Raw genomic sequence first — 26,056 nt, forward strand, 5'->3', positions numbered from 1 at the left:
CCCTTAGTAATTTATTCATAACGTTAATCACTTAGAATTTGTGTATAATTTCTAATATGAATTTGTCTGACTTCAGCTTCCAGCCATTGGTTCTTGGTATGCCTTTCTCTGCTAGATGAAAGAGCCCTTTAGTACCAGGTTTCAGAGTAGCGGCCGTGTCAGTCTGTATTCGCAAAAAGAAAAGGAGTACTTGTGGCACCTTGGAGACTAACAAATTTATTTGAGCATAAGCTTTTGTGAGCTACAGCTCACTTCATCGTATTTTTTCCCTGTGAAGGCATTTTTCAAGAAAGTGCTAACTACTGTGGATCTTTAAGGTGTTTCAGCAGGACAGACATCCAAAAATCACCTGTTGCATTTGAAAAGCATGGCCTAATTTGAGAGTCAGAGAAATGTCAGATCATAGAATTTTGCTATTCCCATTCCATGCAAGATAGAGAACATCTGCCAAGCATTTCCATGAACCCCATCCATGAGCTGTTGCTCCTCCTTCAGGGAGGAAGACAACTCATTGTGTCACTCAGAACTTAGCATGGAATGCTTCTCTCTTCTGTGTACATACGCTAGCCAACTGTACATCTATTACTGTATACTATCTATTAGGAAAGCACGGCATAACTGCTACAAAATGAGAAAAATCCCAAACACAAATAATCCATCAAAGAAATGGTCATTGAAAGTTCGGTGTAATTTTATTTCAACATATCAAGCACAAACAGGTTTCCCCTAACTGGGGAACATGACAAGGAATGTAGTTAAAAATTTGGAAACATTTACATTTAAAGTTTGCCAATCTGGCACCATCACTAAGTATTTTAAGGCTGTATATATAGCAGTACTTACCACTTGGAACTACTTCAGGCCAGAAAATAAAGGCTTAGTACTGACTGCATTCTACAAAGAATATTGCAAATCTTTTAAAAAATGGTGTAAAATAGGAAGACTGTTAACAGAGTTAACAACGCAGTGGCAAAACCCTTACCCTTCCTGACCTTTAATAATAGATGTGCCTACGATCAAACACACATACTTGCTCCCTCTCCAAGGAGGCAATGGGAAATTTCAGAGGAATTCTGTACAATTCTTGTGTTATTATAATATAAAAACAGCCATATAGCCAAAAAAAAAAAAGTGACCAGGATTTATAAACAAATATGTCTGACATTTGACTCAGTGGGTCTAGTTCAGGACATTATCGGCTCTGTAACAGAATGAGGAGCTTTACTGAATGATTCCCATTTCCTAAAGGTGGCAACTTTTAGGAAATCGTGCATATTTACAATCTCTGTGCAGTGGAGTGTCATGCACATTTTCAAGTCCAACTGTGTGTGTGTCAACAGCAAGATCCAGGAGAAACCATGACCAATAACCAAGTGGTTGGATTTTTGGACCGTCTGATGTTCCCCTCCCATAACTAAATGTACCCAACAGACATCTTGAAAATGGACAATGAGAACCCTTCCCACCTCCCCCAACCCTTAGAGCTATAAAACAAAGCAATGGAACCATTCTAAAACCATGTGGTTGTTTGCCATTATTGGGGCACCAATACTGCTTGGTAATTATGGATTGCATCAGAAAATGACAAGACATAGAAAACAAATTGCACAATTAAAGCTACATTTGGCTTTAGCATTAAGGCCCGTACAGGTAAAGAGGTCCTTGAAGATGTACATGTAAAAAGGCAAATGACAATCTGAAGGAACTAAACTCTGTTGGTTCCCTGGTCCCCTTTTAGCCTGGCTCTTTCTTCCATCTCTGCTGCATTGGTTTTAAAGTGCTTGGTGCCTCGATGGGCTCCTTGCGCGAGTGTCCCCCTCCTGCAGCCAGTAACTTTTATTGCTGCCAAACGTAGTGCTTTTATTTGAAGACATAATTAATGAACAATTGACATGTAAGAAAGACGCAAATGAGAAACCAGCAGCGAGAGTCCAGGAGGAGGTTTTCGGAAGAGGCTTTCCTGTAGAAAGATTTTTTGTTCAGAGCAGTGAGGTTTCTGAAACAACAAATAATAAAAAGAAAAGGAGTACTTGTGGCACCTTAGAGACTAAACAATTTATTTGAGCATAAGCTTTCGTGAGCTACAGCTCACTTCATCGGATGCCATTTGCATGTAGGAAAGAATTTTACAGATATTCTTCCCTGCCCCTGTCCGCCCTGGACACACATGAACACTCAGCTACAGTTCCCAGTCCTGGAGATCCTACATAGGCAAGACTCCCTATGGCTTAAATTTACAAGCCTGTTTGACGAGTACAGGATTGGGCCCACGTGCTTTTCTCTTTTAACAAAGGAATAATATTAATATGTCCTTTCTCCTATCCTTTGTCTATCTTTTCTATATAGACCATCAGCTCTTTGGGACAGGGGTTGTCTCCCTATGTGCATGCACAGAACCCAGCACAATGGAGCCCCGATGTCAGTTAGGGTCTCATGGTGCTACTATAATACCAACAATTATTCTAAAAAAAGGGTTGATTCCCATGCAACAGAAACAGTAGGAACAGAATTTTCAGAAGGGCTCACCACCTGGAAAATCTGGCCCTCATTGTGGAACAGCCCAGGTCGAGCTCAGGCACCAAAATAAATGGCTGGGTTTTCCAGCGATCTCAGCATGGGCTGTTCAGGGAATCTGGCCCTCTCACAATGGGGACCGCTGGGTGCCGAGCACTTGTGAGGCTCAGTACCACCAACTGGGGCCAGGTTCCTTGAAAATCTAGCACTAGGAGTGAGAAAGGCAGCAAAGGCCAGAGTGCAGTGCAAAATTCAGGAATTGCCAACTCATTCTAAGACACTAAATTCTGGGTACTTGTGGCACCTTAGAGACTAATTCTGGGTACTTGCCAAGATTTAGTAACTCGAGGGAAGAATAGGTTTCTTGGCCTTGTCTACTGAAACAACATAATCTGCTGCACTTTATTCAAGCCTAAACAAACTCATTAGCTTTCCAAAGTCATCAGGAGGAGTACTGCCATTGGAAAAATCTTTACTAGTCTTGTCAAACAGCCTAAAATAGAATTAGCTTCCCAAAGGGTGTCTGAATGGTCACTAACCCTCACACTCCTCCCTCTGAGCAGTACTTTTTGGAACCATTCTGATGGACAGAATCAGCCTTCAAAGCCAGATGGCATGAGGCTGAGAAGGGAAGGAGGGCACAAGACATCTCCTCATTCTTGCATCCCCTCCACCCACAGCCAGACAATCCCATTCCTTGGCCTCCCGTGAATGCAGGGACTGGCTCCCTGCCAGCATGTCAATGGGCACCAGCCACCCCAAACATGGGAATGAGACAGTAAGCCTATGGCCCCACCCAGAGGCACCGACTTCCCCAGTTCCCAGGTGGTGCTTGACCCCCGCTCTGCCCCGGGCCCCGCCCTTACTCCACCCCTTCCTCCAAGCTCCCACCCCAGCCCTTTCCCCATTCCACCCTCTACCCCCACCTCTTCCTGCCCCCACTCCTCCCCTCCCTCAACACCTCCTGAACACTTCTGCTGAACAGCTGATCGCAGCAGGCAGGAGGTGCTGTGGGGGAGGAGGCGCTGATCCATGAGGTGACCGGTGGGTGCTGAGCAGCTCCAGCCCCGGAGCACCCACAGAGTCAGCACCTAGGACTCCACCCACTTCTGCACCTGGAGACTCTGCTGACCTGGCTCCTATTCCTGCCCCAGTGAAGTCAATGGGAACTTTCCAATGGACTTTATTGGACCCAAGATCAACCCATGGTGCACAGGAGAATGAATGCAGCCCCCTATATGGTATGTAGCAGCAGCCATGTTTCCCCCTGCATGCCTGGGAGCTCCATTTCCTTATACTCCTGCAGGGATGGGGTGGCAGCACCCTGACCCCGAGGCAAGTCAGAGTATAAAAGCCATAATGGACCCCTGCTGAAAACATGACCATTTCAGAAGGTGTAGCTCCAGTTTGCCAGTGAAGTAACCAGGTGTGATCACCAATCTCTCAGACATGGTATTAAACAGAGACCTTATTGAAAGCATGAACTGAATCTGTCAATACCCAATTACAGGCCCTCAGGCCTCTGTTTCTCCTGCAATGACTGGGCTGTCAGAGGAGAAATAGTGAAAGCAGTGCAGTGAGATCTCTGTGCAGCTCCCTTCCTACCTGGGGTTGCAAGTCAAATGTAGGCATGTTGGGTTCCTTGACGAATAGGGCCTTCTATGGCCAGCTAGCAATCACACTTCTAGCCAGTACTCTGGTGAGCTCCCCAGATGTCTGCATCTATGCAGTAGGTTTAAGAGTTGGAAGATCTGTAATGCTCCCAGATGGGGCTAAGAGAAGATCCTCTCCATGTTTTATGTGAAGGCTTACTAAGCCTTTTCTGGATTTTAATAGGATACTTATTGTTATACCTTGAAACTGCACCCCTCTGATTTAACCAGACTCCAAAGGCTGGCTCAGAGGAGTTAAACACCAAAGGTTATTTTGGTCTTACTGAGATCATGGTGCTAACAAATGCAAATCGCTACCTGTGTATGTCCTGCTGGGCTTTCTGTAGGGATAAGACAGTCATGTGGATTTCCTTCAGGTGATTCGTTTCCTTTCCGCACCGAGTACATGGACTTTCAAAACCTGCGGCAAACCATTGAAGGGACAAATAGATTTACCACACATCTCTGGTGATTGGGAGACCTGTGACACATGCCACAAAATCCCCCAGCAAGTGAGCAGCTGTATGCAGTGAAGTACTTCAGATAAAGGACACCACTAACATGGAACTTAATGCAGAATGGAATTTTCATCATGAAAACCAAGCCCCAGAGTGAGGCTGATATGAAGTCAGACTGGTAGTACCCCCTCAGCGCACAGAACCCCTGCCCCCCAAATATCCCTAGCTTCCTCCTTTGTAGGGTGAGCGCAATTATATAGTGGTTTGCAACCCCCCCCGCCCCGCTCTCTTCATCTTCAAGGGCACCTTGCTAGCCCCTTCAACAAAACCTAATGGGGGGGGGGGGCGGAGGAGAAGAGTAGTGGAAAAGGAGGCCTGCTCTCTTCCTAAATCTAGTGGCACTGAGTGGTCGCAGTGCACATTTCTCTACAATGTTTCATGCCACAGAAGTGATTGATATTGCTAAGTCAGCCCTCGGGAAGCCCTCAGAGGCACAATAGCCTGTCACTGACATGTGTGTTACTACTAGGAAGGAAGGAAGGAACGGACAGAACACAGAAATAGTGAGTGAGACGTATTTCTAATACAACAATCAGTAAAACAACGTCAAAGGAAGTCAATGGGCCAGATTCGGACACCAGTAATGAGACTGGGAAGTACCTTAGCTCCTCAAAGGAATAAGGTGCTAAATTTGAGCAAAATCTGGCCCAACGTTTGCCAAGTACTTGCCATCATCGTCCGACAGTTCCTGCACAGACTCTGGTGTTGAACAGCTGCTCTCAGTGTTCTGGCTGTGGTTGGATGGTTGGTCACTGGTTTTACGACGCCTGCATTCTTTCGCAGATCTCTAAATCAATGGGCATGATTAAAAGGAACACTGTCAAAAATTTGACAACAATTTGACTAAGTGTTATCCCGTCTCGTAGGGAACATTCTCTGGAATCTAGGAGTTTGATCATGAGGGGGACTGAACACTTGCTCAGAACCTCTCAGGATCAGATCTGAAATATCTAGTTTAGAGAGAGAGAGACAGAGACACCCCCCCCCCCCCCCAAAAAAAAAATTCCCAAAAGCTAAGATTTTTCAGTAACCACAAAATCCAGCCGGCCAAATTCATCCCCTGGTGTAACTTCAACAGGCTTTTACCAGGGATGAATTTGGCCTGCTGGATTTTGTGGTTCTCTTGCTGGCTCTAAATTATGCCACTAGTGTACAACAGGGATGGGCCCAGACCAATAGCCCAGATCTGGATCCAAATCTCATGAGGGAGATTTTCAAACGCACCAAAGAGATTTTAGGAGCCCAAGTCCATTAGGAGTCACAGGTACTTGTGTTCTCATTTCCCACATGCTTTCGAAAGTTCTACCCCATCTCTCTAGAACGGGAGAACCAAAGCTATATAGCCAAACACCAGGGAACACGGAGTTTGAAATCCCAATCCAAACCTAAACTTCCCCAAATTTCAGAGGTGTGCAGGCCATTATAAAAAGGCGTGAGCTATGTATCAAGATCCAGGTTCAGGATTTTGGTATGGGCTATATCTAACTCATATTTAGCACTTCTATATAGCTCTCCACATTTCAGAAGCACTTTACAAACCATAAATAACTAACAAGAACAAAGCAGGGACGTAGATATTGTTCCCTTTTACAAATGGGGAAAGTGGATAGACAGAGATTGCCAGGCTTGTCCAGAAGGAAGGAAGTGATAGAGTCAGGATTAGAATTTGAGTTCCAGGGCCTCCGTCCTCTGCTCAGACCCCTAGATCACATCCAGCCTAAAGAAGTGCTTTGTAAGTATTGAACAGTAAAGTTCATTTCAACCCCATTCACCACCCAACATAAGAAAATAATAAAAGTTTGTAAAATTATAGCAGGGAAGATATCTATTACAAATCGCATAGTGTCAATTAATCAAGGATTCTGATTTTATTTTAGATGTAAATAAGAAGTGTTGCCTATACCAAGCTCTAGGTGTTCTAGCATGTAATTAGTATTACAACAAATCCCAGCACAATTACAATGATCCTTCAAACAGGAACTCACCCAGCCAGCCTCTTACCAAAAAAATATTAGCAGATTAGCACCTGGAGTAGGCACCAGGAAAATATCAGAGGCAAAGTACAGCTAGAGAAACAAGCCTCTAATGGCAGAGGCAGCCCTTGGATTTTGTGGTGTCTAAGAAAACATGAAAAAATCAGAGCTGAGCACTTGATCAAAGAAATACAGGTATATGAAGAAAGATGCAAAGAAGAAAAAAACTTCCCAGAGAGGGGCTTTCTGGCTGAGTGATGGTTACCTTGTGTCGTATAACTTGGTTGTTTATACACATGGTTTTGTGGGACAACATCCTTGTGGATAGGTGCCTCTCCATGGTTTGAAGTATCCCATCTTTCTCAAACTGGGCAATGTCATTTAGAGGGTCCCAGGGCCTTAAACTTTGGAAGCAAAACGAAAGTATTAAAAAACAGAACCGCAGCAGGTTTATTAAAAGCAATGCATGAATTCCAAACACACAGGAGCAAATATTTAGCCGTGGGCTTAATGGGTGTACCCACAGAACTGGGGTGGGGGCAATTAGGCATTTATGAACATAAGTTGCTTCCATCCTAGCCCATCTGGGTGCCTCAGCTCCGAGCGAGACAGAGAGGTAACAAATCTAGAGTAGGAAGGCAGGGAAGTCTTCAGGTTCTCCAAGTCCTTGGTTTCTTTTCTTTGCCAAGGCTGCTAACAAGGGTGCTTATGGAGAACCAACTGCGGTGGAGGTTTTGCAATACGGATGCATCTTCAGCAAATTGAGCTGAGACTGACAACTCAGATCACACAGACTGCTAAACCTCCTGCAGCTGGTAACACACCTTCTCATCACTACAGATCTGTCCTCTATTTGTACCAATACAAAGGAGATATTCCACTGATCTGTCTACTCCTTTCATTTGAAAGGACTGCATGTTCAAGTACTCACTGGGGAGAATTCAGGAGGAAGGTTGCCTGATCAAGGTGCAATCTGGTCAAGAGCAAGACCAGTGTTCCCAAGCATCAGATGGAAGTGCAGCAGGCCAGTGTATGCCGTATGCATGTAGCACTTTGTATTTCTGACTGGAGCCCAAGAAGCAATGTCTGCACTTAACCCATTATAGCCACACTTATAACTATACATGCTTCGAGTCACTCACTCTTCATATTTGTAGTGCCATTCGTTGGTAGCAGCATCGTGTCGGAAGAGCAGTGGCTTCCACTCTGTGCCATTCTCCTTCCGCTCCCGCGAAGCGTTCCTCTGCTCTTCTTCCAATATAAATTTCTCCTGAGTTGCCTTGTGTTGATCTCCTTTGTTTATTGCACTTGTTACATGCTGCCAAAGTCTAGAAATAAACAGGGAATCAAATACAAACGGCCTCAAAACCAGCAACACACCCAGATAGCTGGAGCCTTAAAAAAAAAGTTTGTCTAGTCCACTGAGAGGCACTAGGAGAATAATAATAGGTTTAGTCAGCCTGAGCTTTGGCTTAAAATGGACTTTTATCAGGAGGATGAAAATGAATACAGCATATAAAGACCACCTTAAGAACTGGCCACCTAAACACTAAAGATAGTAAGGCAGTAGTGCGTAGTTGTCTGAGGCCAACGGTAAGTTTAAAAGGTGACCATAGTAAAAAGGAAAACCTTTTGTTGAACTGGCCCTTTTAACTATTTAAGTCTAGGAGACAGAGATTTGAGTCAGAGTTGCCTTGCAACCAGGGCTAAATTCTAGGAGTTTATGTGGGAAAAAATGCACGTGAAAGGACTGCAGCTGTATATGCAAATTGGATATTTGCACATGAAAATGTCTATTTAGATGGTCTAAATAACCAATTAAATATGTAATTTGCTGATTTGCACTTGCAAACACCATAAACTGAAGGCACAAATGTAGGCATCCAATTGCATGCATATATTTTCCTGTGCAGAAGGCTTCTAACTTGTAAGATTAGGCCCTTGATATTTTATTGACACTCCCCCCACCCCCATATTATTCCCTTCACCTTGGAAACACAAGTCAAATTGTGCCTCCCTTTCCACTGGAATCTAATAAATAATTCTGTTGCACTCTAAGCTTTAAACAAACATTAGTAAAGGGCTGAATAAGACTTGAAACACTGGTGAGATGGATGGCCATCCAAAAACAGCAGGGAATAATCTAGTGATTAGATTTTTACTGTTTCCTCTCTATGTGGGTCTTTCACATAGCAACAGGGGAGAGAAAGTTTTTGTTTTTGTTTTTTAAAAAACCTACACACATGCAGGAAAGTGATTCTACAAGCACAATAATTGGCCTAGAGACTTCCAGGGCAGGTGCAATATCCAAAGCTACCCATTGTTCTGTGTGGTTTTTGTCAACACAAGCTCTTGTCACGAGGACATGCAACACCAGCAAAAGCAGCCAAGTGTGCAAGTGCTCCATCATTTTAGCAACGGTGGCAGCTGTAAGCTAGCAAAAGTTCTGTCACCAAACTTTCTAGTATAGAAATGGCCTCATTATCTGAGATGAGTCTATTTTAAACTGAGGGTGTTCTTTAATTTATGTTTGTAAAGCACCCCGAGACCCTCAAATGATACGGTATCTGTGTTCTAGAACTGTCCTCAGGTACACAGGTGATGGCATATTCCAAACACCTAGACTAGACAGATGTGCAGAGTGTTAGCTTTTTTATTTGCTCCTTGATGTGCAGTTCATGTGCTGAACTGAGAGCAAGTAGGGCTTTCAGGCAATCATGAGGAAGATGTGAGCATATTTAGTATTCTGTGGACAGGATGGGGAAGATACGGCAGAACTCTTGGAATCTGAATCCTATGATTAGAGCACCCAGGATTCAGCAGAGACAGAGCAGCACACAGCTGAAAACTGCCAGTTGTCTGTCTGCTAGAAGCAGCTCAACTACAAGGGCCTACCTAGGGGATTGATGGGTTTGCACCAGATTAGCTAATCTGAGAACAAACACTCTCAGAGGTCCTCAAGGTTTTGGTGGATCAGTGGCTTTGTTTGGGTCCTCAGTGAGCTAAGTGCTGTACATAACATTTAGGAAGAGACACTACCTGCCCCACAGAGCTCGTAATCTACATAGACAAGACAAAGGGCTGGAGGCACAGAGAGGGGAAGTGACCTGCCCAAAGTCACCCAGCAGGTCAGTAGCAGAGCCAGGAAATGAATCCAGGACTCCAATGTCCCAACCTAGTGTTTCATCCATGGGACCATTCTGCCTGCCAGTAGCAATTCAGCCCTTGGTTTCACCCTCTGCGTTCTAGATTTCTGTTTGACACTGTCCAAAAAGAGGTGCTGGGGTGGTCTGCTCATTTGTACAGAAGATTTGCATAGCAAGTTTTCCAGTGAACATATACGTGTTCCTTAGAGTAACTAGAAGCACAAGGTGCATTGCTCTTGCTGAGTTACAGATCAAAGCCTCCCTGTATCCTAGGACTCCCAGCAGCTGAGATGGGAAGATGGCATTTTTAGAACAATGACACCATTACCCTTGTTCCAATAAGTCTGTGAGAAAAGGAAATGGCCTCCAGCTTTTTAGAACCTTTTACAGGGAAAACTGCCCATTCTTCAAACCTCAGAGAGAAGTACTTCCAGGGTTAGATCTGAACCAGACAAAGAGATAGCAATAAGAAGCAAGTTTAAAGCACAAAGAGCAGGGAATCACATCAGTGGAGAGGTGAACAGCGGTACCCTCTCCCTTGTTTTTTTCTTGTTAGGGAGCCTATTGCAGTCACTGTAGATAACAGTGCAGGCAAAGGAAGGCAGTGGAGTCTAGTGGGTACAGTACTGTCCTGCGAGCTAGAAGACCAGGGTTCCATTCCTGGTTTGGCCACTAACCTGCTGTGCAACCTTGGGCAAATCAGTTCACCTCTGTGCACCTTTGGTGCAGAGACTCTCTCACACTCTGCATTTGTATAGTGCAGTTGTACAGGACAATGGGGCCTCTAGGCACCACTATAATATGAATAGTAATAGGTGTGAGCCTGTGTCCAATAGTCTTAGCCTCTTGATGTCTTGCAAAAATTAGTTTTTGGACCCTGGTCTCCACTCTGTTATACTAGTGTATTACTGGTATAACTGCACCACACATCAATGTAGTGAAGAGTTAGGCCCAGATTTTTAAAGCTATTTAGGCACCAGTGTGCTCAGCATTGCCTGACTTCATTTTAGGAAGAGATTTAGACTCCTGGGAGTTGACTGTCATGGCAGCATCTGAACAGCTTTAAAAATCTGGGTCTTCAAGCCTTTATTCTGAGGCTCAGAAGCAGCAGGAAAAACAAATTTTGTGACAAGGCCAGTTTTCTCCATCCCCTCAGAGAGCTGCAGATTCTATACAACCTGAGGCTTTCCATGCTCTGCTGCACAACAGCATACGCGTCACAGACTGCAAAGCTTACCCATGGGCAGGTGATATTCAGGGCTGTGAGATGAATAGCTGATTCAGTATTAGACTGCAATTCATTCACACAGCAACCACCATAACAGCCACTTCCCTCTGCCCCCCAAATACAACAGGTTGCACATATTAGACTTTGGCATGCTGAAGGGGGTCAGCCAGCTAGGCAGCTTTGGTGATACCCTGGTAAATAAAAACTACAAACTATTTGCCCCAAATTTGGAGAGATTTTCTTTGTTTTGGGGCGCCGGCGAATTATCTTTCACAATGATTTTTTTAAACAGTCTATGTTCTTTTGAAGTCAGCTTTATTCATTCGGTATTTAGAGCACTGCATGTGGACCTTATTGGTACAGTACTTTCATTTCACAGCTATTCCATTGCAATGGAGGCCTAGAAGTTCAGATGGCATTTCCTGACGTGCCTGCAAAGTGTGCAGGGGAATTCATTTCCACGCTGCCCCTGCATTTATGTATGCGGAGGTATATTTGCGTGTGTAATTCAGGTAGGCAGTTTCCTGATCAGCGTGTTAAATGCTGGGTTTTATATGTAAAAATGGTGTCTGCACTGGTGGAGGTCAATTGATGATTTTGGGGCTTACACATCTAAAGTCTCTTAGATTTTCAAAGCCAGAAGGGGCCATTGTGATCAAGCAGTCTGTGTAAAATTCTATGGCCTGTGTTATGCAGAAGGACAGCGATTCCTGTCTCTAGTCTAACAATTTATGATTGAAGCAGAGAACTTCTTTTAAAAAAGATATCCAAACTTGACTTAAAGAACTCCAGGTGAAGAATCTATCATATCCCCTGGTATTCAGTTCAGGTTATAACAGAGATTTCTTTTCATGGTCTCTGGAGTCCTGAAAAATGATCTTATTTTACTTGACAAAAAAGAGTGGCCTCTACCATTTCTGAAACCTAGGACTTGGTCATGCTATCATTAATACTCCTTGGAAATATTACATCATCGCTAATACATGAGGAACAAAAAACAACATACAGCAGGGAAATATGCACAGGTTAAGCAAGGCCATAATCCTTCCAGCATCTTGCTGGAGTCTCAGGACCCTCGTATTTAGTTCCAACTGTATGAAGACCAGCAGGAAGCTCAGCAGGCTGGTTTCCAGCAACCTACCCACCTCTCTGATTCAGAGTCTGTTTGCTCTTCAAATAGCACAATGTGGCGTTTCAGTCTTTGCCGCCGCACCTCACTGGTTGGGTTCCAGAATATTTCAGTGTTCCCATTTTTCAGGTCATTTATATACACTTCCCCATCCTGAGAAGGAAAATGAAAGGCAAGGTTTAGTGACTGCAGGAACACACAGGCAAATAATCCTGAGGAACACTGGCAGAAGGTTGGTGCCAGGCTGGGGAGTGGCACTTAGTTCGAAGGTCAGTACCCTCCCCATCTCCAGACAGGTTCACTAAATGTTTTCTGAAAACTATTCAATTGGAGCAGGGAGTTTACTGAAAATAAGAAACACTGGCCAAGTTCATCAGAGGGCTAAAAGAGAATGAACCACATTCATCCCTGCTGACCACATGTTCATCCCCACAAGACCATTTATATAGGTGCTAACAGGGCCCCCCTCAGTTTAGTATCTGAACACAAATACAGGAACCAAAAGCTCAACATCAGGCAACCTCCTCTCCTTCTTTACCAAACCTTTCTCCCTATCATCACTGCTGAAACCAAAGGAAAATTGCACAGCAGAGACTACAAAACCTCACAGTGCAATGTTAACAGAAACGGGAAATGTACCATGTGAAAGGGGACTCCGTTCTTCAGATGCCACCACCAGCCTTTCATCCACATTGCTTGTCAATTTATTTGGCAACTAACTACTAATAGAGCTCCACCGCTTACAGACTGATCAGGTGATGTCTTAGAGTCTCTGCCTCACTAAGTGAGTCGTAGGCCTGCCTACAGACGAAGCAACACCCCAAACAAAATGAGCCAGACTGGTAATTTACACAGCATATAGTGAACAGTGTGACATCCACGAGGCTGGAGTGAGTTATATATTATCGCATTTGCTGAACAGCATGAAGGTTGATGCCATTCAGCGATCTGAACATAGTGTGAGTATTGTCCATGCCATGTTTAGATCACGGATAGTTATTGCACCCATCACTGTCTACCCACCTGTCTCCCAGCTGCTTTCCTTCCTACGCAATGGACCTTGGTACACCTATAACTTGCTTCTTAGGCTCAGCTTCATTCCCACTTTATGCAAAGCTCCCAGCCACTTTCTGTCACTTACAGCTCCTCTTTCATCCCACACAAAGTCCCCCAGCCTCCTCCCCACCTGCAGATTCCTTCCAGAACCTTAATCCCTTCCACAGCCCTTCTCAGGTGAGACAAGATCTCAGTCTGGGAGCCAATCCCCTGGCTGGGGAAGAACAGAGGAGTTGGTTCCAAGTCAGGATAACAGATCCCCAAGATACTCTCCAGCTGTGGAGCTTGGAGGAGGCAGGTGCTAATAGTCTGAATGGCAGGTTTATAAAATCTGTATTTACAAGCCCATTAAAAAAACCAGGTGCACATCTTATAACAAGTGGCAGGTGCTGACAGCTTCCATGTGTACCTCATAGCCCAGAGTCTAGGGAAGCTTTGGAATTTGCTTCTTGACCAAGAACCAGCTCTTCTCCTTGTCTCCTGGGGATTGTGCTCCCAAAGCATGAAATCACCAGTGGCTCCTTTAAATTATGGAGGTGGATGGACAAGAGAGAGAGATTTTGCATGATGCTGGAGCAAAGCAGACAGAATTCAGAGAATAGGCTGATATTCTTATTTCCTGAACAACAACATCTCCTCCCCCTGTGCCACCCCAACACACACAGCACCAAAACCAAAGAGCATCTTACAGATTTGCTCTCTTGAAGCCATGGAGTTTACATAACACATTGTGCAAATTGTTCCTTGCAAAAGGCAAAGGAGGAACAAATTGTTTCAGGGTTGATGAAACCCAATTACAAATGCAGGAAGCCGAGCGGCACGCAAATGGATGGCATCAGACTCTAGGACAGCATGACTGTTTTATGTAATATAATCAACTGATTCACAGAAAACAGCATGGCCAATGTAATCTATAATCCAGCACTACTCAAAATTGCAAAGGCGCACAAAGTGGTGATTAGAGTTGGAATTGAACATACACACACACCCTGCCCCATGGTGAAGAGTGAATACATTCTGACTAAATTTCAAATACAGGTTAACATTGCATTTGAGGGGAAGGATGGTCCAGAGGTTGGGGTGCTAGCCTAGGTCTCTGGAGATCTGGGTTCAATTCATCTACAGACTATGGCATGACCTTTGCCAAGTCAGTCTCTCTGTCCCTCAGTTCCCCATCTGTGACATGGGGAGAATAGCACTGCCCTACGTCAGAGGGGTGTGGTGAGGATAAACGCATTAAAGATTGTGAGGCATTCAGAGACACTGGTAATGGAGGCCAGACAAGAATCCTGATCAGTTTAGGGCTGGCAATTTGCCAGCTCTTGTCTGCTGCCATCAATATCTGCTCTGGGCTGATGCAAAGATCACTGAAGTCATTGGAAAGACTCCCGTTAATGCCAATGGGCTTCTAAAAGTGCAGGTACTCAGACTATAGTCACCTGCACTTAAGTCTGATGAGGTTACCAGAGCTTTAAAGACCAGAGGTAGTCAGGACCTCTGTTTTATGTCCCATTGAACTCCATCCTCCGCTGTTAACTACAAATGATGTGGGGTAAGGCAGAGATGTTAGTGTGGAACCAGGCTCCGTTTCAAAACAATGAGAAAGTAACAAAATGCTCTTAAAGTTTTCAAGCTGTAATCCTCTCCCTCCCCACGACCACACAGAGTGTTTTTTTTTTTTTTTAATGTTAGTAGTGCAGATTAAGATGTGTTACCCAGTGTCCATCAAGGCTTGCTAACACTTCTTCTCCTGATTTAATCTTCCCAGAGATTTGATTAATGCTTGTGCTGCCACCAAAGAAGGGCTGTTGAGAGGAAAAAAAAAATACAAACTGGAAGAGAGCCAAAAAACAAACAGTACATAAGAACAAAGCTGAAAACTTGTCAGATTTCCAGTGTCACTGGGAGGAAAGACAAGAATTCTGGCATTTATACCCCTTACCAATGTGCCCCATCCTATCTGCCTCTGATACTGAAGTCGCTGTAGCAGACACAAGGGAAGAGGGACAGACTTTCAAATATATTAACATCCAACAATGTCTATGCTGGGAATTTGCCTCAATTTCATCCATTGGTGTCTAGACCCTGATCTAGCTTCACCCACCAGTGCTAACTCCTAGTGCAGACCGAGTAAACTCCTCCAGAATTAAGTTTGCAATAGTGCAGCTTAAGCCACATTTCAAGCAGGTGTAAACAGCAGCAATACAAATAGTGGTTTTCCCCGTTTATAGCAGGGTTTTGAACCAGAGCAACTATATCAGTGTCTGGCCACCAATGTAATGGGTGCAAATCCTCAGTGTAGACAAGGCTTAAGTAGGTAATGCAAAAGGGTATTTCCAGAGATTCCTTGGAACAATATAAAATTACTTTTCGCGTTGCACCTGGTTAACACAGGAAATGAAGGCAATAGAGTGACCAGCTGCTCCATTTCCACCACCCAATGATATTTCTTCATCAGTTCTAAATGCTGCTTTTCAACATTGTTTGCAAGTTGGAGCTGCACAGCATTATTTTATACTGTAAAACATTCATTACTGCATCATCCATGAAAAAGGATTCTTTGGTAATTAGCATGGCAGGAACAAACATATGTGATCCACCAGAGAACAGGCAAGCATCCAAATTAACAAGGCCACGAATCACATCTTTAATTGCTCACAAGTCTATTGCAAATGTGGCTAAGGCTCTAAGAAATAGCCATAGTATAGTATATGTAAATATCTGACATGCAAGCTACAGTGACCTCCCCAAACCAGATTTGGGCCATGACAGACAATTTTTAAGCCAGTAAAGGCAGGGTCTACACACATTTCAGGGTCATAAGCATTAAGTTATATCAGGTACTTGGAGTTCAATTTTATATGTAGAGGGCCTGATGCAAAGCCCACTGAAGTCAATGGAAAGACTTCCCTTAACTTCAGTCTTTCCATGGGCCTGATGCAAAATCCACTGGTTTGAAACCCAATGGCAGCCCCACTGCTGAAAAGGTATTTGAGGAAGCTATAGTGAACTGTGTAGCTTTTCCAATACAAGTTGAAAACAGTAAAACATTGTCCTTCCCTGCAGAATCCCGCAGGGAGAATTTGTAAAGGATTCAGCATTCACCGGAAATCTGTAACAATGCACCAGTTCTGCCCTAAGGGATCTACCCTACCTTGTGAGGCCTGTTGCCATCACAACTCTACTCCTTTGTATTTAGTTTGCAGCTAGGCAGAGACTGTTCATCAGAATAGGAGATGAACTGATGCTTTGTAAAAACCAATTTGAGTGTCTCTGAAAAGTGACAGGCCACTGCCCTCTCCTTTAATCCTTCCTGAATGCCCACTTCTATCAGGATGCCTACAAGAGTCCCCAGTGTTGCCTGAAAGCCACAAACTTTGACTTCACAGGTGACCTAAACTGAAAGCACAAATAACTGCACCCACGAAAATAGAGTCCAGGGTCTGAAAATCTGGCCCTAAGGGCACAGCTATACTTCAGCGAGGAGTATGCTTCCCAGCATGGGTAGACACACAGGCACTAGCTCTGCTTGAGCCAACATGCTAAAACCAGCCACGTAGCTGCGGCAGCACAGAGCAGCAGCTCGGGCTCACTGCCTGAGTACCCATACTGCTGCTACGGTGCGCATGTTAGATGCGCAGGCTCTGCTTGAGCTGCCTACCTGCGCTGGGAAGCACAGTCCCAGCTGCAGTGCAGAAGTAACTTGGCCCAGCAAATCAGTGACAGAGTTGGATGTAAAACTCAGGTCTCCTGACTGCTGGCCCTGTGCCTTAAATCACAAGGCTATGCCTCCTCCCTCACTAATGGGAAGTCCCATTATAAGATTCTTTGTGTGATTCCCGGATGTCTGGCACTGATAAGAAAGAACTGGAGGGTCTGAGACAGATCAAGGGCATTATGTCAATTACCTTGAGCTTGAACTCCAGCTCTGCCCTGTAGCTGCTTTTCTCACATTCGATAGTAACTTTCCCTCCAAGCTCCATTGTCATGGTACCATATAAAATTCCTAAAACAAAACAATAGGATGTGATGTTTGCAGAGGCAATGGGCTGGTTTCTAAATTCAGACATTCTTATAAATTCATAGATTCCAAGGCCAGAAGGGATCCGTGTGCTTATCTAGTCTCACCCCTCCGTAACACAGGCCACAGAACTTCTCCCGAATAATTCCTAGAGCAGATCTTCTAGAAAAACATCCAAGCCTGACTGTAAAATTGTGACTAATAGAGAATTTCACCACAACCTTTTGGTAAATTGTTCCAATTGTTAATTATTCTCACCATAAAAAAAAATATATGCCTTATTTTCAGTCTGAATTTGTCTAGCTTCACCTTCCGGCCATTGGATTATGATATACCTTTCTCTGCTAGATTGAAGAGCCCATTGTTAAATATTTGTTCCTCATGTAGATGCTTACAGAAAGCAATCAAGTCACCCCTTCCCCTTCTTTTTGTTAAGCTAAATAGATGGAGCTCCTTGTGTTTAGCACTGTAAAGTATATTTTCTAATCCTTTAATCTCTCTCGTGGCTCTTTTCTGGACCCTCTCTCCAATTTACCTTCTTGAATTGTGGACACCACAATGATGTTTAGTCAAAAAGGCATGAATTCTACAGCAAAGGCCTGGGATTTTTTAAAATTGGCCATGTAACCTAAACATAAAGCATCCACTCCTGTTCGGCTTCTCCACATGCTCTCAAAACCCTGCAGAGGGGTTCCAAGATGTTATCTTTAGAAAGAGATCAGTCACTCACAAGGGATGATCCTAGCTGTAGGATCCTGAAGGCAGAGAGGGGACAGTTTCAGAAGTGCTCAGCACCCAGCAGCTCCACTTATTTCAGTGCCTATTCTGGAGCTGAGCTCTTGTGAAAAGCCCTGTGAGTTGCAATGGATAGGAGGGGGAGGACTTTAACAAAAGGATTCTGGGCGTTCTCTTCTGGTAGACAAACACTCAACACCATCAAATTAGGCCTGAATAAAGACAGGGAGTGGCTGGGTCACTACAAAAAATAATTTCCCCTCTGTTGATATTCACCCCTTCTTGTCAACTATTGAGAATGGGCCACATCCACCCTAATTGAATTGGCCTCGTTAGCACTGACCCCCCACTTGGTAAAGCAACTCCCATCTTTTCATGTGCTGTATATTTATTCCTGCTTACTGTATTTTCCACTCCATGCATCTGATGAAGTGGGTTTTAGCCCACAAAAGCTTATGCCCAAATAAATGTGTTAGTCTCTAAGGTGCCACAAGGACTCCTCATTGTTTTTACTGATACAGACTAACACTGCTACCCCTCTGAAACCACTCAAGTTAAGCTTATATGAATTCCATATTTTTGCATGCTCATCACTGTGTGTGTGGAGGGAAGGGGGAATACGTACTTTTTCTGCTGGTGCTGTAAAAAGATAAAGACTTTGTGCATGCATAACTCAAAAACAGCATAATTTATAAAAGCTGAAGTTGTCCAGGTGGTTAATCTTCAAGGAAGGCTAGTCTCCAGGCCAAGAAAAGAAAAAGTGGTCTGAGCTTCTGAAAAATTGGCTTTAGTCATGCAGACCAACATATCAAGTTTAGCATTATTAGGACAAATTCTGTATTTAGCTACAATGTTGAGTCAGCAGTAGCTCCACTGACTACAATGGCATTACTGCATATTTGAACTAGTATAAACAGAGTAGATTTTGGTCTATACTATTTACATACAATATTGAATAGTAACCTCACTGTGGGTTTGGGCTGCTATTTTACTGTGGAATTCCAATTTCACAGACCTTTACCTACACAAAAATGGATTCAGGGTGAAATAAATAATAATAATAATAAAAATCCCCAAGTCTTTCTTAAAAAGCCAGAGAAGGGCATTAATTTAAGCTTTGTACTTTAATATCAAAATTTCAGTTATAAATACTCAAAAGCCAGGAAGTATAAAAGAAAATGTTCATTGTCACCTCACCCACAGTGCACATGACATATTCTGGATTACTAATTTCTGCATAGTGTTGATAGAAACATGCAACAGACAAATTCTGCCCTTAGACATGCTTAGCAACGTCAAATTACTTCAGTGAGAGTTGCCATACCTCTGTAACAAATGAGTGTTGTGTAATCCCGTCACCAGTACAGGGCTTGACTGTTGTAACTATCAATGCATTTAGTGTCCACTGACTTCACGTGGGACACATGAGAGAGCAGAACTACTGCAGAACTGAACCCAGAGTCATTAGGAGCCCATAATATTATTCTGCCTGCTTTCTTCAGACATAATATTTGAACTCAGTTCACATCCTACCTTTACAATGGGCATATGGCATTGTAATGATGTAGTCTTCACCCCTATTTAGAAACGTAAGCTTGGCTTTCCCATCCAATAATGCAGAAAGTGAGTTACCTATAGATATAGGAGTACAGATTAGCATTTGTGAATATTTGTAAAACAAACGTCTAAGCTAATTCACTCATTTTCCAGTTCTTAAAAATGAGACTTCAATTTAATGTAGGATCACTAATTAAATGAAATAAATAAACCCCATTGATTCAGGGCATAAACCAGCCACTAATTAATGGGAGTAGAAACCTATCTTGTGGGTAGGTTATTTTAAAATACTCCACTACAGGGATTCTTGCACCTTCCTTTGAAGCAACAGGTACTAGCTACTGCCAGAGAGAGGAAACTGGACTTGGCAGACTGTTGGTCTGATGTGGTAAGGCAATTCTTATGTTCTTATGTCATTTAGAGCTCAGTGGATTTTTTCCAAAGCCTTTATTATATAAGTTCTTTTAATTAGGTATGATTCCGAACAAGCATGCCATAAACATTGTAAGGACAGCAGTGACTGCTCACAAATTCCAGCCAGTGTAAACTCCTTGATGGATGTTGTATCATATGACAAACTAGTTTAAATAATTACATTATCTTTAGACCCCAAAGTAGCAGTGTCCTTTTACATATTCATATCTGCAGAGTCTGTTGTGGAACTTTAGGGCCCCATTCTTAGAAAGTTGAGATCAGAGGCAGTTGTGTATTTACACGTGCACACAAGTCAGGTATTTTGTGTGCACTAATGGGTATATGTAAAAGGCCTGATTTGTGAATACAATTGTGGTAATTGCACATGTAAAGCAGGTGTACAACTGAACACCCACAAATCCCTAAGAACCTTAAATTCTGGAGAAATCAGACCCTTACAGTCCTACAGCTCTATCTGAAAAATGCAGATGTGAAAAATCTGAGCTGAGATCTCGCTGCCAATCTCATCTTGAAGAATCATCTGAGTTGTGAAGAATTGTGTTGTGGGCTAAGTTCTGTACTTGCTGACATGTACAACCTTACTTAAACAAATGGGCTTGTCACGTGTGTAAATGAGAGCAGAATTTAGACCTCTACCTATCATTCCGTGTGGGCAACACAATTGAATTATTTGAATTTTTGCCAAGAGACGCCATAGAGCATTGCTGTTTTTGTAGATGACAGTTTCCCCAGCAAGTGTCCATTTTGCCCTGCTTGGAGGAGGTAACTGGAAAATCCAGTGGGAGCTCCAATGACATTTTAGGCTATACTGCTGACATGGACTTTATTTGGGCATTTTCTTTGCTCTTAATCTTCACCGTCCACTGGCATGAGTAAGAAGCCCATCAGAGGAAGCAAAAGAAACCAGCATGTAACCTTAAGGGTGTTTAGGTTTGAGATCTTACCATAAAACTTGGACTTGGCGAGAATGCTGCCAGTAATGCAGAACCCATCCTTCCTGTTACTGACGTGAAAGGCTGACACTGGTGGGTGATGAGATACCTACAAGGAAAAAAGGTAGCTCTGTGAAACTCTCAGCTTCCTCCATCATTAAAATAATTACATGCCCAGTTCAACTGGGGATTCAAAACCCTTTGGCAGCTTTGAAGAAGGGAAGAAAAAAAAAATCAGCCTTGCAGCCTATGTCATGAAGGGCTAAATCCCACACATACCATCTCTTTCATCCATGAAGAATAAGGGGCTAATTCCCCCATTTACACTGGCTGATGTCAGTGGGGCTGGACTGGGGTCAATCAATGCAGAATTTGATCCAATGTGATTCATACCCTGTGTAGACGCAAACCATACTAACTTGAATAGTATTCCATTAGTCAGAAGCGAGTGATGTGGCAGGCAGGAAAAGAGGCTTTATTAAACAGTCTGAAAGGCCAGTGTTACATGTTGAGCCTCTACTATTTGAATGGCAGCAGCCTGGCTCTGGTTTACATTCCTGAGCCTCTGGTGCCACAAACTAGATAGATCCCTGTTACAACTTGTTCTTTTTCCAGTTCCACTCATCATATTAGAAAGCAGCACAGAAGGATTTTAGCTGTGAAAAATCTCTAAAAAGTGTACATTGAAGCAAATGGCAAGCTAAGGAAATCTGGAGAGGGGAAAAAAAAAGACTAGTTTATGGCCATAACCTATTCTATATCCCTGTGCAAAAGACTCAGTCTCAGAGAAGGAGTATGAAACACTGTTGCTCACCCATCGGTTCAAGCAGTTCTAGTGCTTACAAAAGTCTGGATTGCAAACAAAGTTATTTACCTGTTCCGCGATGTAAAACGTGTGACTGTTTGTCTGTGGGTGAAACCAACAGCAGCGAAAGGTCTCTCCCAAAATGGGGTTATATGGCTTTTTTATTCCCTATAAAATAAAAAGACACAAATCTTACACACACACACACACACACACACACAACTATGGGAATATTACAGCACAGAATGCACACCTGGGAGCTGTGTTGTTCTTGGTGTGGACATGGCCCCAGGACCCAAAAGTTACTACCAATGAAAACTGATTATCCAATCTTACAAATGGGGAAAAAACAGAAATAGAGCGATCAAGTGACTTTCCCACGGTTCTACAGCAAATCAAATGGCAGAGTCAGTGACAGAACCCCAGCGCGTCTGATTCTCACCCTCTGTCTAGTCTAACCACTTCCACCTGATGCACAGACTGATCTATAGCCTCTACTAACTTGGACATTGAAATCTATTGATGAAAAGAGTTACATTGTTATTACACACAGCAAGTACATTCAGATACAGAGATCTAGCAATATGTTTTTAGCACTTGAGAAGAGAAAAAAAGACTCCTGATATTGCACCATAAGAAGAGTTGACCCCAACAATTAAACATGGTGTTCTCTGTGGCACACGACCAGCCCTAGCTTCCTTTGTCCAGTGCAAGAGAGCTGAGCCCATTTCTGATAACCTGCTGCTATTCCCTGCTCCCCCTGCCCACCATATCCCCCGTAAATTCAGTTTTAAATAAGTAAAATGGTAAGAACAACAAAAGGAGAAATGAATGATCAAGAGAAAGGCAAGAAAATAAATCCAAACTATACAAGCAGTAAGTTTGAATGTTTATTATATCTACAAGGTTTATGCAATGTCTTACCTTTGGCTTCTTATAAAAGCCTGACAAATACCATCTCAACACTTGCTTGATTCGACTGTATGGATCGTCTTCGAGCGCAGCTCTGTGGGAGAAGGGACACAGGACATTTACTCAAAATGCTTTTTGTACCATTTACATGTCTGATTCATCACTGTGTGACTCCAATCTAATTCCAGTGTAATGCTATTGATTTTTCAGCATTGCACCAGCATAAAACTGAAGTAATGCAGTGATGAACCAGGCCCTACATGTCTTGACAAACACTATGCTGCTACTATTGAGGGGGAAAGCACCCCTCCCCCCGCAGTGGATATTGGTTTCTTAGTGGTGTACGCAAGTCAAACACACAAACTGTGGGATTTCTTGGAATTGACTAGTAGGTGTGTGCCCCTCTAAAAATCCCAAAGCAATAATCTCATCTTTAGGGCAATAATTGGCTTTAGGGTTGCCACTTGATCCGAAATTGTGTAGAGGTCATAAGATAGTAACTGGTCCAGTCCTATCACTCAAAATCAACCAACACCTTTAACTTCTTGGGAGAATCAGAAATTTAGCACTTGCCTGACCACTTTAAATCTTCCCAGTTTTAGATGGAGCAGGAAGTGATTATGTGATGAAACTGTCCTCAGTGTATTTCCAACCAGATACAAAACTGGTAGTCTACTGAGAAGTAACATCCAGACTTCAAGATGCTTATCTGAATAAAACCTCCAACCTTCCTGAGGTTCACCTAACCATCAGTAAGAGCCAGGGTAAACACAGCCACCTAGCAAGCTGCATCTTACAAACGGTGTAACTGGATCTTGACAAATAAGCTTGAAAATGCCCTGGGATTTTAAGAAAGGCTGAAGGCAACAGAATAAATAATAATAAAGCACAAACCCATCCATGTAATGTTATGAATGAATATTGAATAATTTCAATTTGTTAGAACATACCCAGCATGCCCATTCAAGAGGCAAAATATTTATTATTTTCCACTCTACCCTCCAAAACACTGCTCAGTTCAACAGAGTCAGAAGAAAAGCCCCTATTTATCTCCAAGTGCCACTAATTATATTGGTTTCAGGTGGTGGCAGGTTTGCTTAAACATATTCTCCTGTAAACTTTGTCCAAAAATCTCTTTCCACAGGTACAGCAGAAGGTGGAGTAGTACTATTATAACAAGCTTATAATAAATAACAGAACCTCTGTCCATTCCAGCCCATACTCGAGGGAAGGGTGCATAGGAAGCTTTGTCTAGAGTTTCCCGTTTTCCTTACTCCCCCCACCACATCACTGGTTTCCACGGGAACAGTCTGTTTTTAAAGGTCACTGATGTTGATTCCTAACCTAATTTACAGCTACACAGATCAAACTAGAGACTCATGCATTATTTGTGGGACTTCTCAAGCGTACAAATGGCCCAGCCAGAAACAGACTAATGCTCTCACACATGTTCACACAGCTGGGAAACACATCCCTGCTAAGCCTGCCATAAGTGCTGCTTACTGGGAAAGTAGGTCAGCATGGTAGTAATAATCAGAGAGTTTGTTGAGGAAAGAACGTGGCTCCAGGATGAAGGTGGGCAGAACCACGCGGGACAAGTCCATTCCAGGCCGCAGCTGCTTCAGCAGAATCCACATCAAGCTCTTGTTTTCTTCCGAGACCGTTTCTGTTTGAGAGGATTCACCCGTCTAAATGAAAGGAGAAAAAGTCAGCACAGAAAGCAACGGTTAAAGCAAAGCACATATGCCTGGATAGCCCAAGGGGATTGAGAATGGTAAAACCCTCTATGAAAACAGTTCAAACCTGCCTTAGGTCTACAGGGAGCAAAAGTCATTACAGTGTGTAACGGTGGGTTGTGTAGAATGAGTGGTATTCTCACTCTTACTCTGGACAGAAAATAAAACGACTGCAAAACCCACCATGTTGTTGACAAACTTAGCAGAGGGACCAGTGACCGAACAGACAATGGAGAGTGGAAGCGGTCCTTCACGGTCAAAACATACAGTGGGGCAAGTGGGACACAGCTTACACTGCCGTGGCCCTTGTGGAGGCAGTCATGTGGAATTAATCAAGAACTATAGCCTGCAGGACTCTCAATCCAGCACCTTTCACCAGCAGAAGTCAGGGACCACGTACTGCTTTCAGTTACACTTCGGTTTTTCCCTTGATTTCAACAGAATTACATGGATATCACTGAACAGAATGCACAGCCCCCTCAAGCAGCAGGATTAGAAGTTATACCGTGAAGTTCAACATTGCTATTAGTTATCAGAGCTAGTACACAAAGGCCACCCTGGGCATTAGAGTTAAATGAAGAAAGGGAACATAATGGTCTATTTATCTCATAAGGATTTCTGCTGCTTTTAGTGGCCCACGCAAAAGATTTCTACAGGGGAGTGAAATAGGTCCATTTCTGAAAATGCAATTTAGTTCTGGGGAGCAATGTGTTTTTACACCCTGCAATGGCCAGATTCTCAGGTGGTGTAAGTCAGTAGAGCGAATATACACCAGCAGCTGAGAATCTGCTCCCTCACTTCTTGCATTAGAGCAAGGTTTGGAAAAAGGGAAAAGTAGTATTTTAGAAAACTTGGGAATGAGGAACAGTGTAACTTTTTTATTATGTTACCATCCTTCTGGTGACAGAGACTCATGCAGCTTAAGCCTCAGAGAAGAAATGGAAACCACTAGAGAACTTATTACAATAGTGCTAGCTAGGACTTGATAATTCTGAGTCTGTCAGCTTGTTTCTTATTTACCCAGCTTTTCAGGTGTGTATATCTTGGCAATACAAATTAATTCCAGATTGGACTTGATATACAAGGATTTACCCTAAGAGTGAGTCATGAGGGGAAGGGGAGGGAGTAGGGGAGAGAAGCTTTCCAAATGAAGTTCTTTTTGCTGTCAGTCCATCTTGTAAAGATGTGTAATTTTTGATACTATGGGACAAATTCTGCAAGCAGGAATTTTATTCCTGCAATGGGTTTTGTGCTGCAGATTTCTAGCACAAATATGGAAGCTTAGTTAAGGCAAAGCTGAAAGTTAGGTAGAAGTGCATGTACATACCCCTCAATTGAGCTTCCATAACTTTGCTGAAAATCTGCAGAAAAAAAAAAAAAAAAACAACCTACAAAATTTGGGCCATAGCATCAAAAGTTTATACAGCCTTCGTAGGGTAGAAAGCATGCACATATTTTAGGAGGATTATGTTGTAAATTGGCTACTGCAGCTCAATATCTCAGAACCATCCCAGTGCTGATAATGAAGTGTGGTATTGAAGGGAGGGGTGTGCTTCACTCGGCAGTGGCACCATGTAGTTGAGATATTACACCTAGGTCCCTTTCACCTGTCTCAGGTGCAAGTCCAGGTGGAAAAAAGATCAAGCATTCTCTCTAAACAGAAATATGAAAAACAGCACCCAATGATCAAAGCAGTGTATGAACAAT

General features: G+C 43.2%; 1 protein-coding gene across 6 annotated transcripts in view; it reads right to left on the bottom strand.

The window, feature by feature from the left end:
- Positions 1–673: 673 nt before the first annotated feature.
- Positions 674–26,056, bottom strand: part of OSBPL5 (oxysterol binding protein like 5) — a 221,064-nt gene continuing 195,681 nt past the window's right edge. For 5 of the 6 annotated variants that reach the window (XM_073347294.1, XM_073347291.2, XM_073347292.2 and 2 more), the window contains 13 exons: positions 24,117–24,301; positions 22,626–22,707; positions 21,771–21,869; positions 20,909–21,005; positions 19,506–19,604; positions 17,125–17,222; positions 14,932–15,021; positions 12,177–12,313; positions 7,800–7,985; positions 6,923–7,061; positions 5,354–5,471; positions 4,485–4,587; positions 674–1,996 (listed from right to left, as the gene is read on the bottom strand). In XM_073347294.1, coding sequence (XP_073203395.1) covers positions 1,861–1,996; positions 4,485–4,587; positions 5,354–5,471; positions 6,923–7,061; positions 7,800–7,985; positions 12,177–12,313; positions 14,932–15,021; positions 17,125–17,222; positions 19,506–19,604; positions 20,909–21,005; positions 21,771–21,869; positions 22,626–22,707; positions 24,117–24,301 — 1,569 coding nt within the window. In that variant the 3' untranslated portion in view covers positions 674–1,860. The remainder of the gene's footprint in view (positions 1,997–4,484; positions 4,588–5,353; positions 5,472–6,922; positions 7,062–7,799; positions 7,986–12,176; positions 12,314–14,931; positions 15,022–17,124; positions 17,223–19,505; positions 19,605–20,908; positions 21,006–21,770; positions 21,870–22,625; positions 22,708–24,116; positions 24,302–26,056) is intronic. The other variant, XM_073347295.2, reaches the window with a different exon arrangement.

The sequence above is a fragment of the Lepidochelys kempii genome, chromosome 6, assembly GCF_965140285.1.
Source record: "Lepidochelys kempii isolate rLepKem1 chromosome 6, rLepKem1.hap1, whole genome shotgun sequence".
Lineage (NCBI taxonomy): Eukaryota > Metazoa > Chordata > Testudines > Cheloniidae > Lepidochelys > Lepidochelys kempii.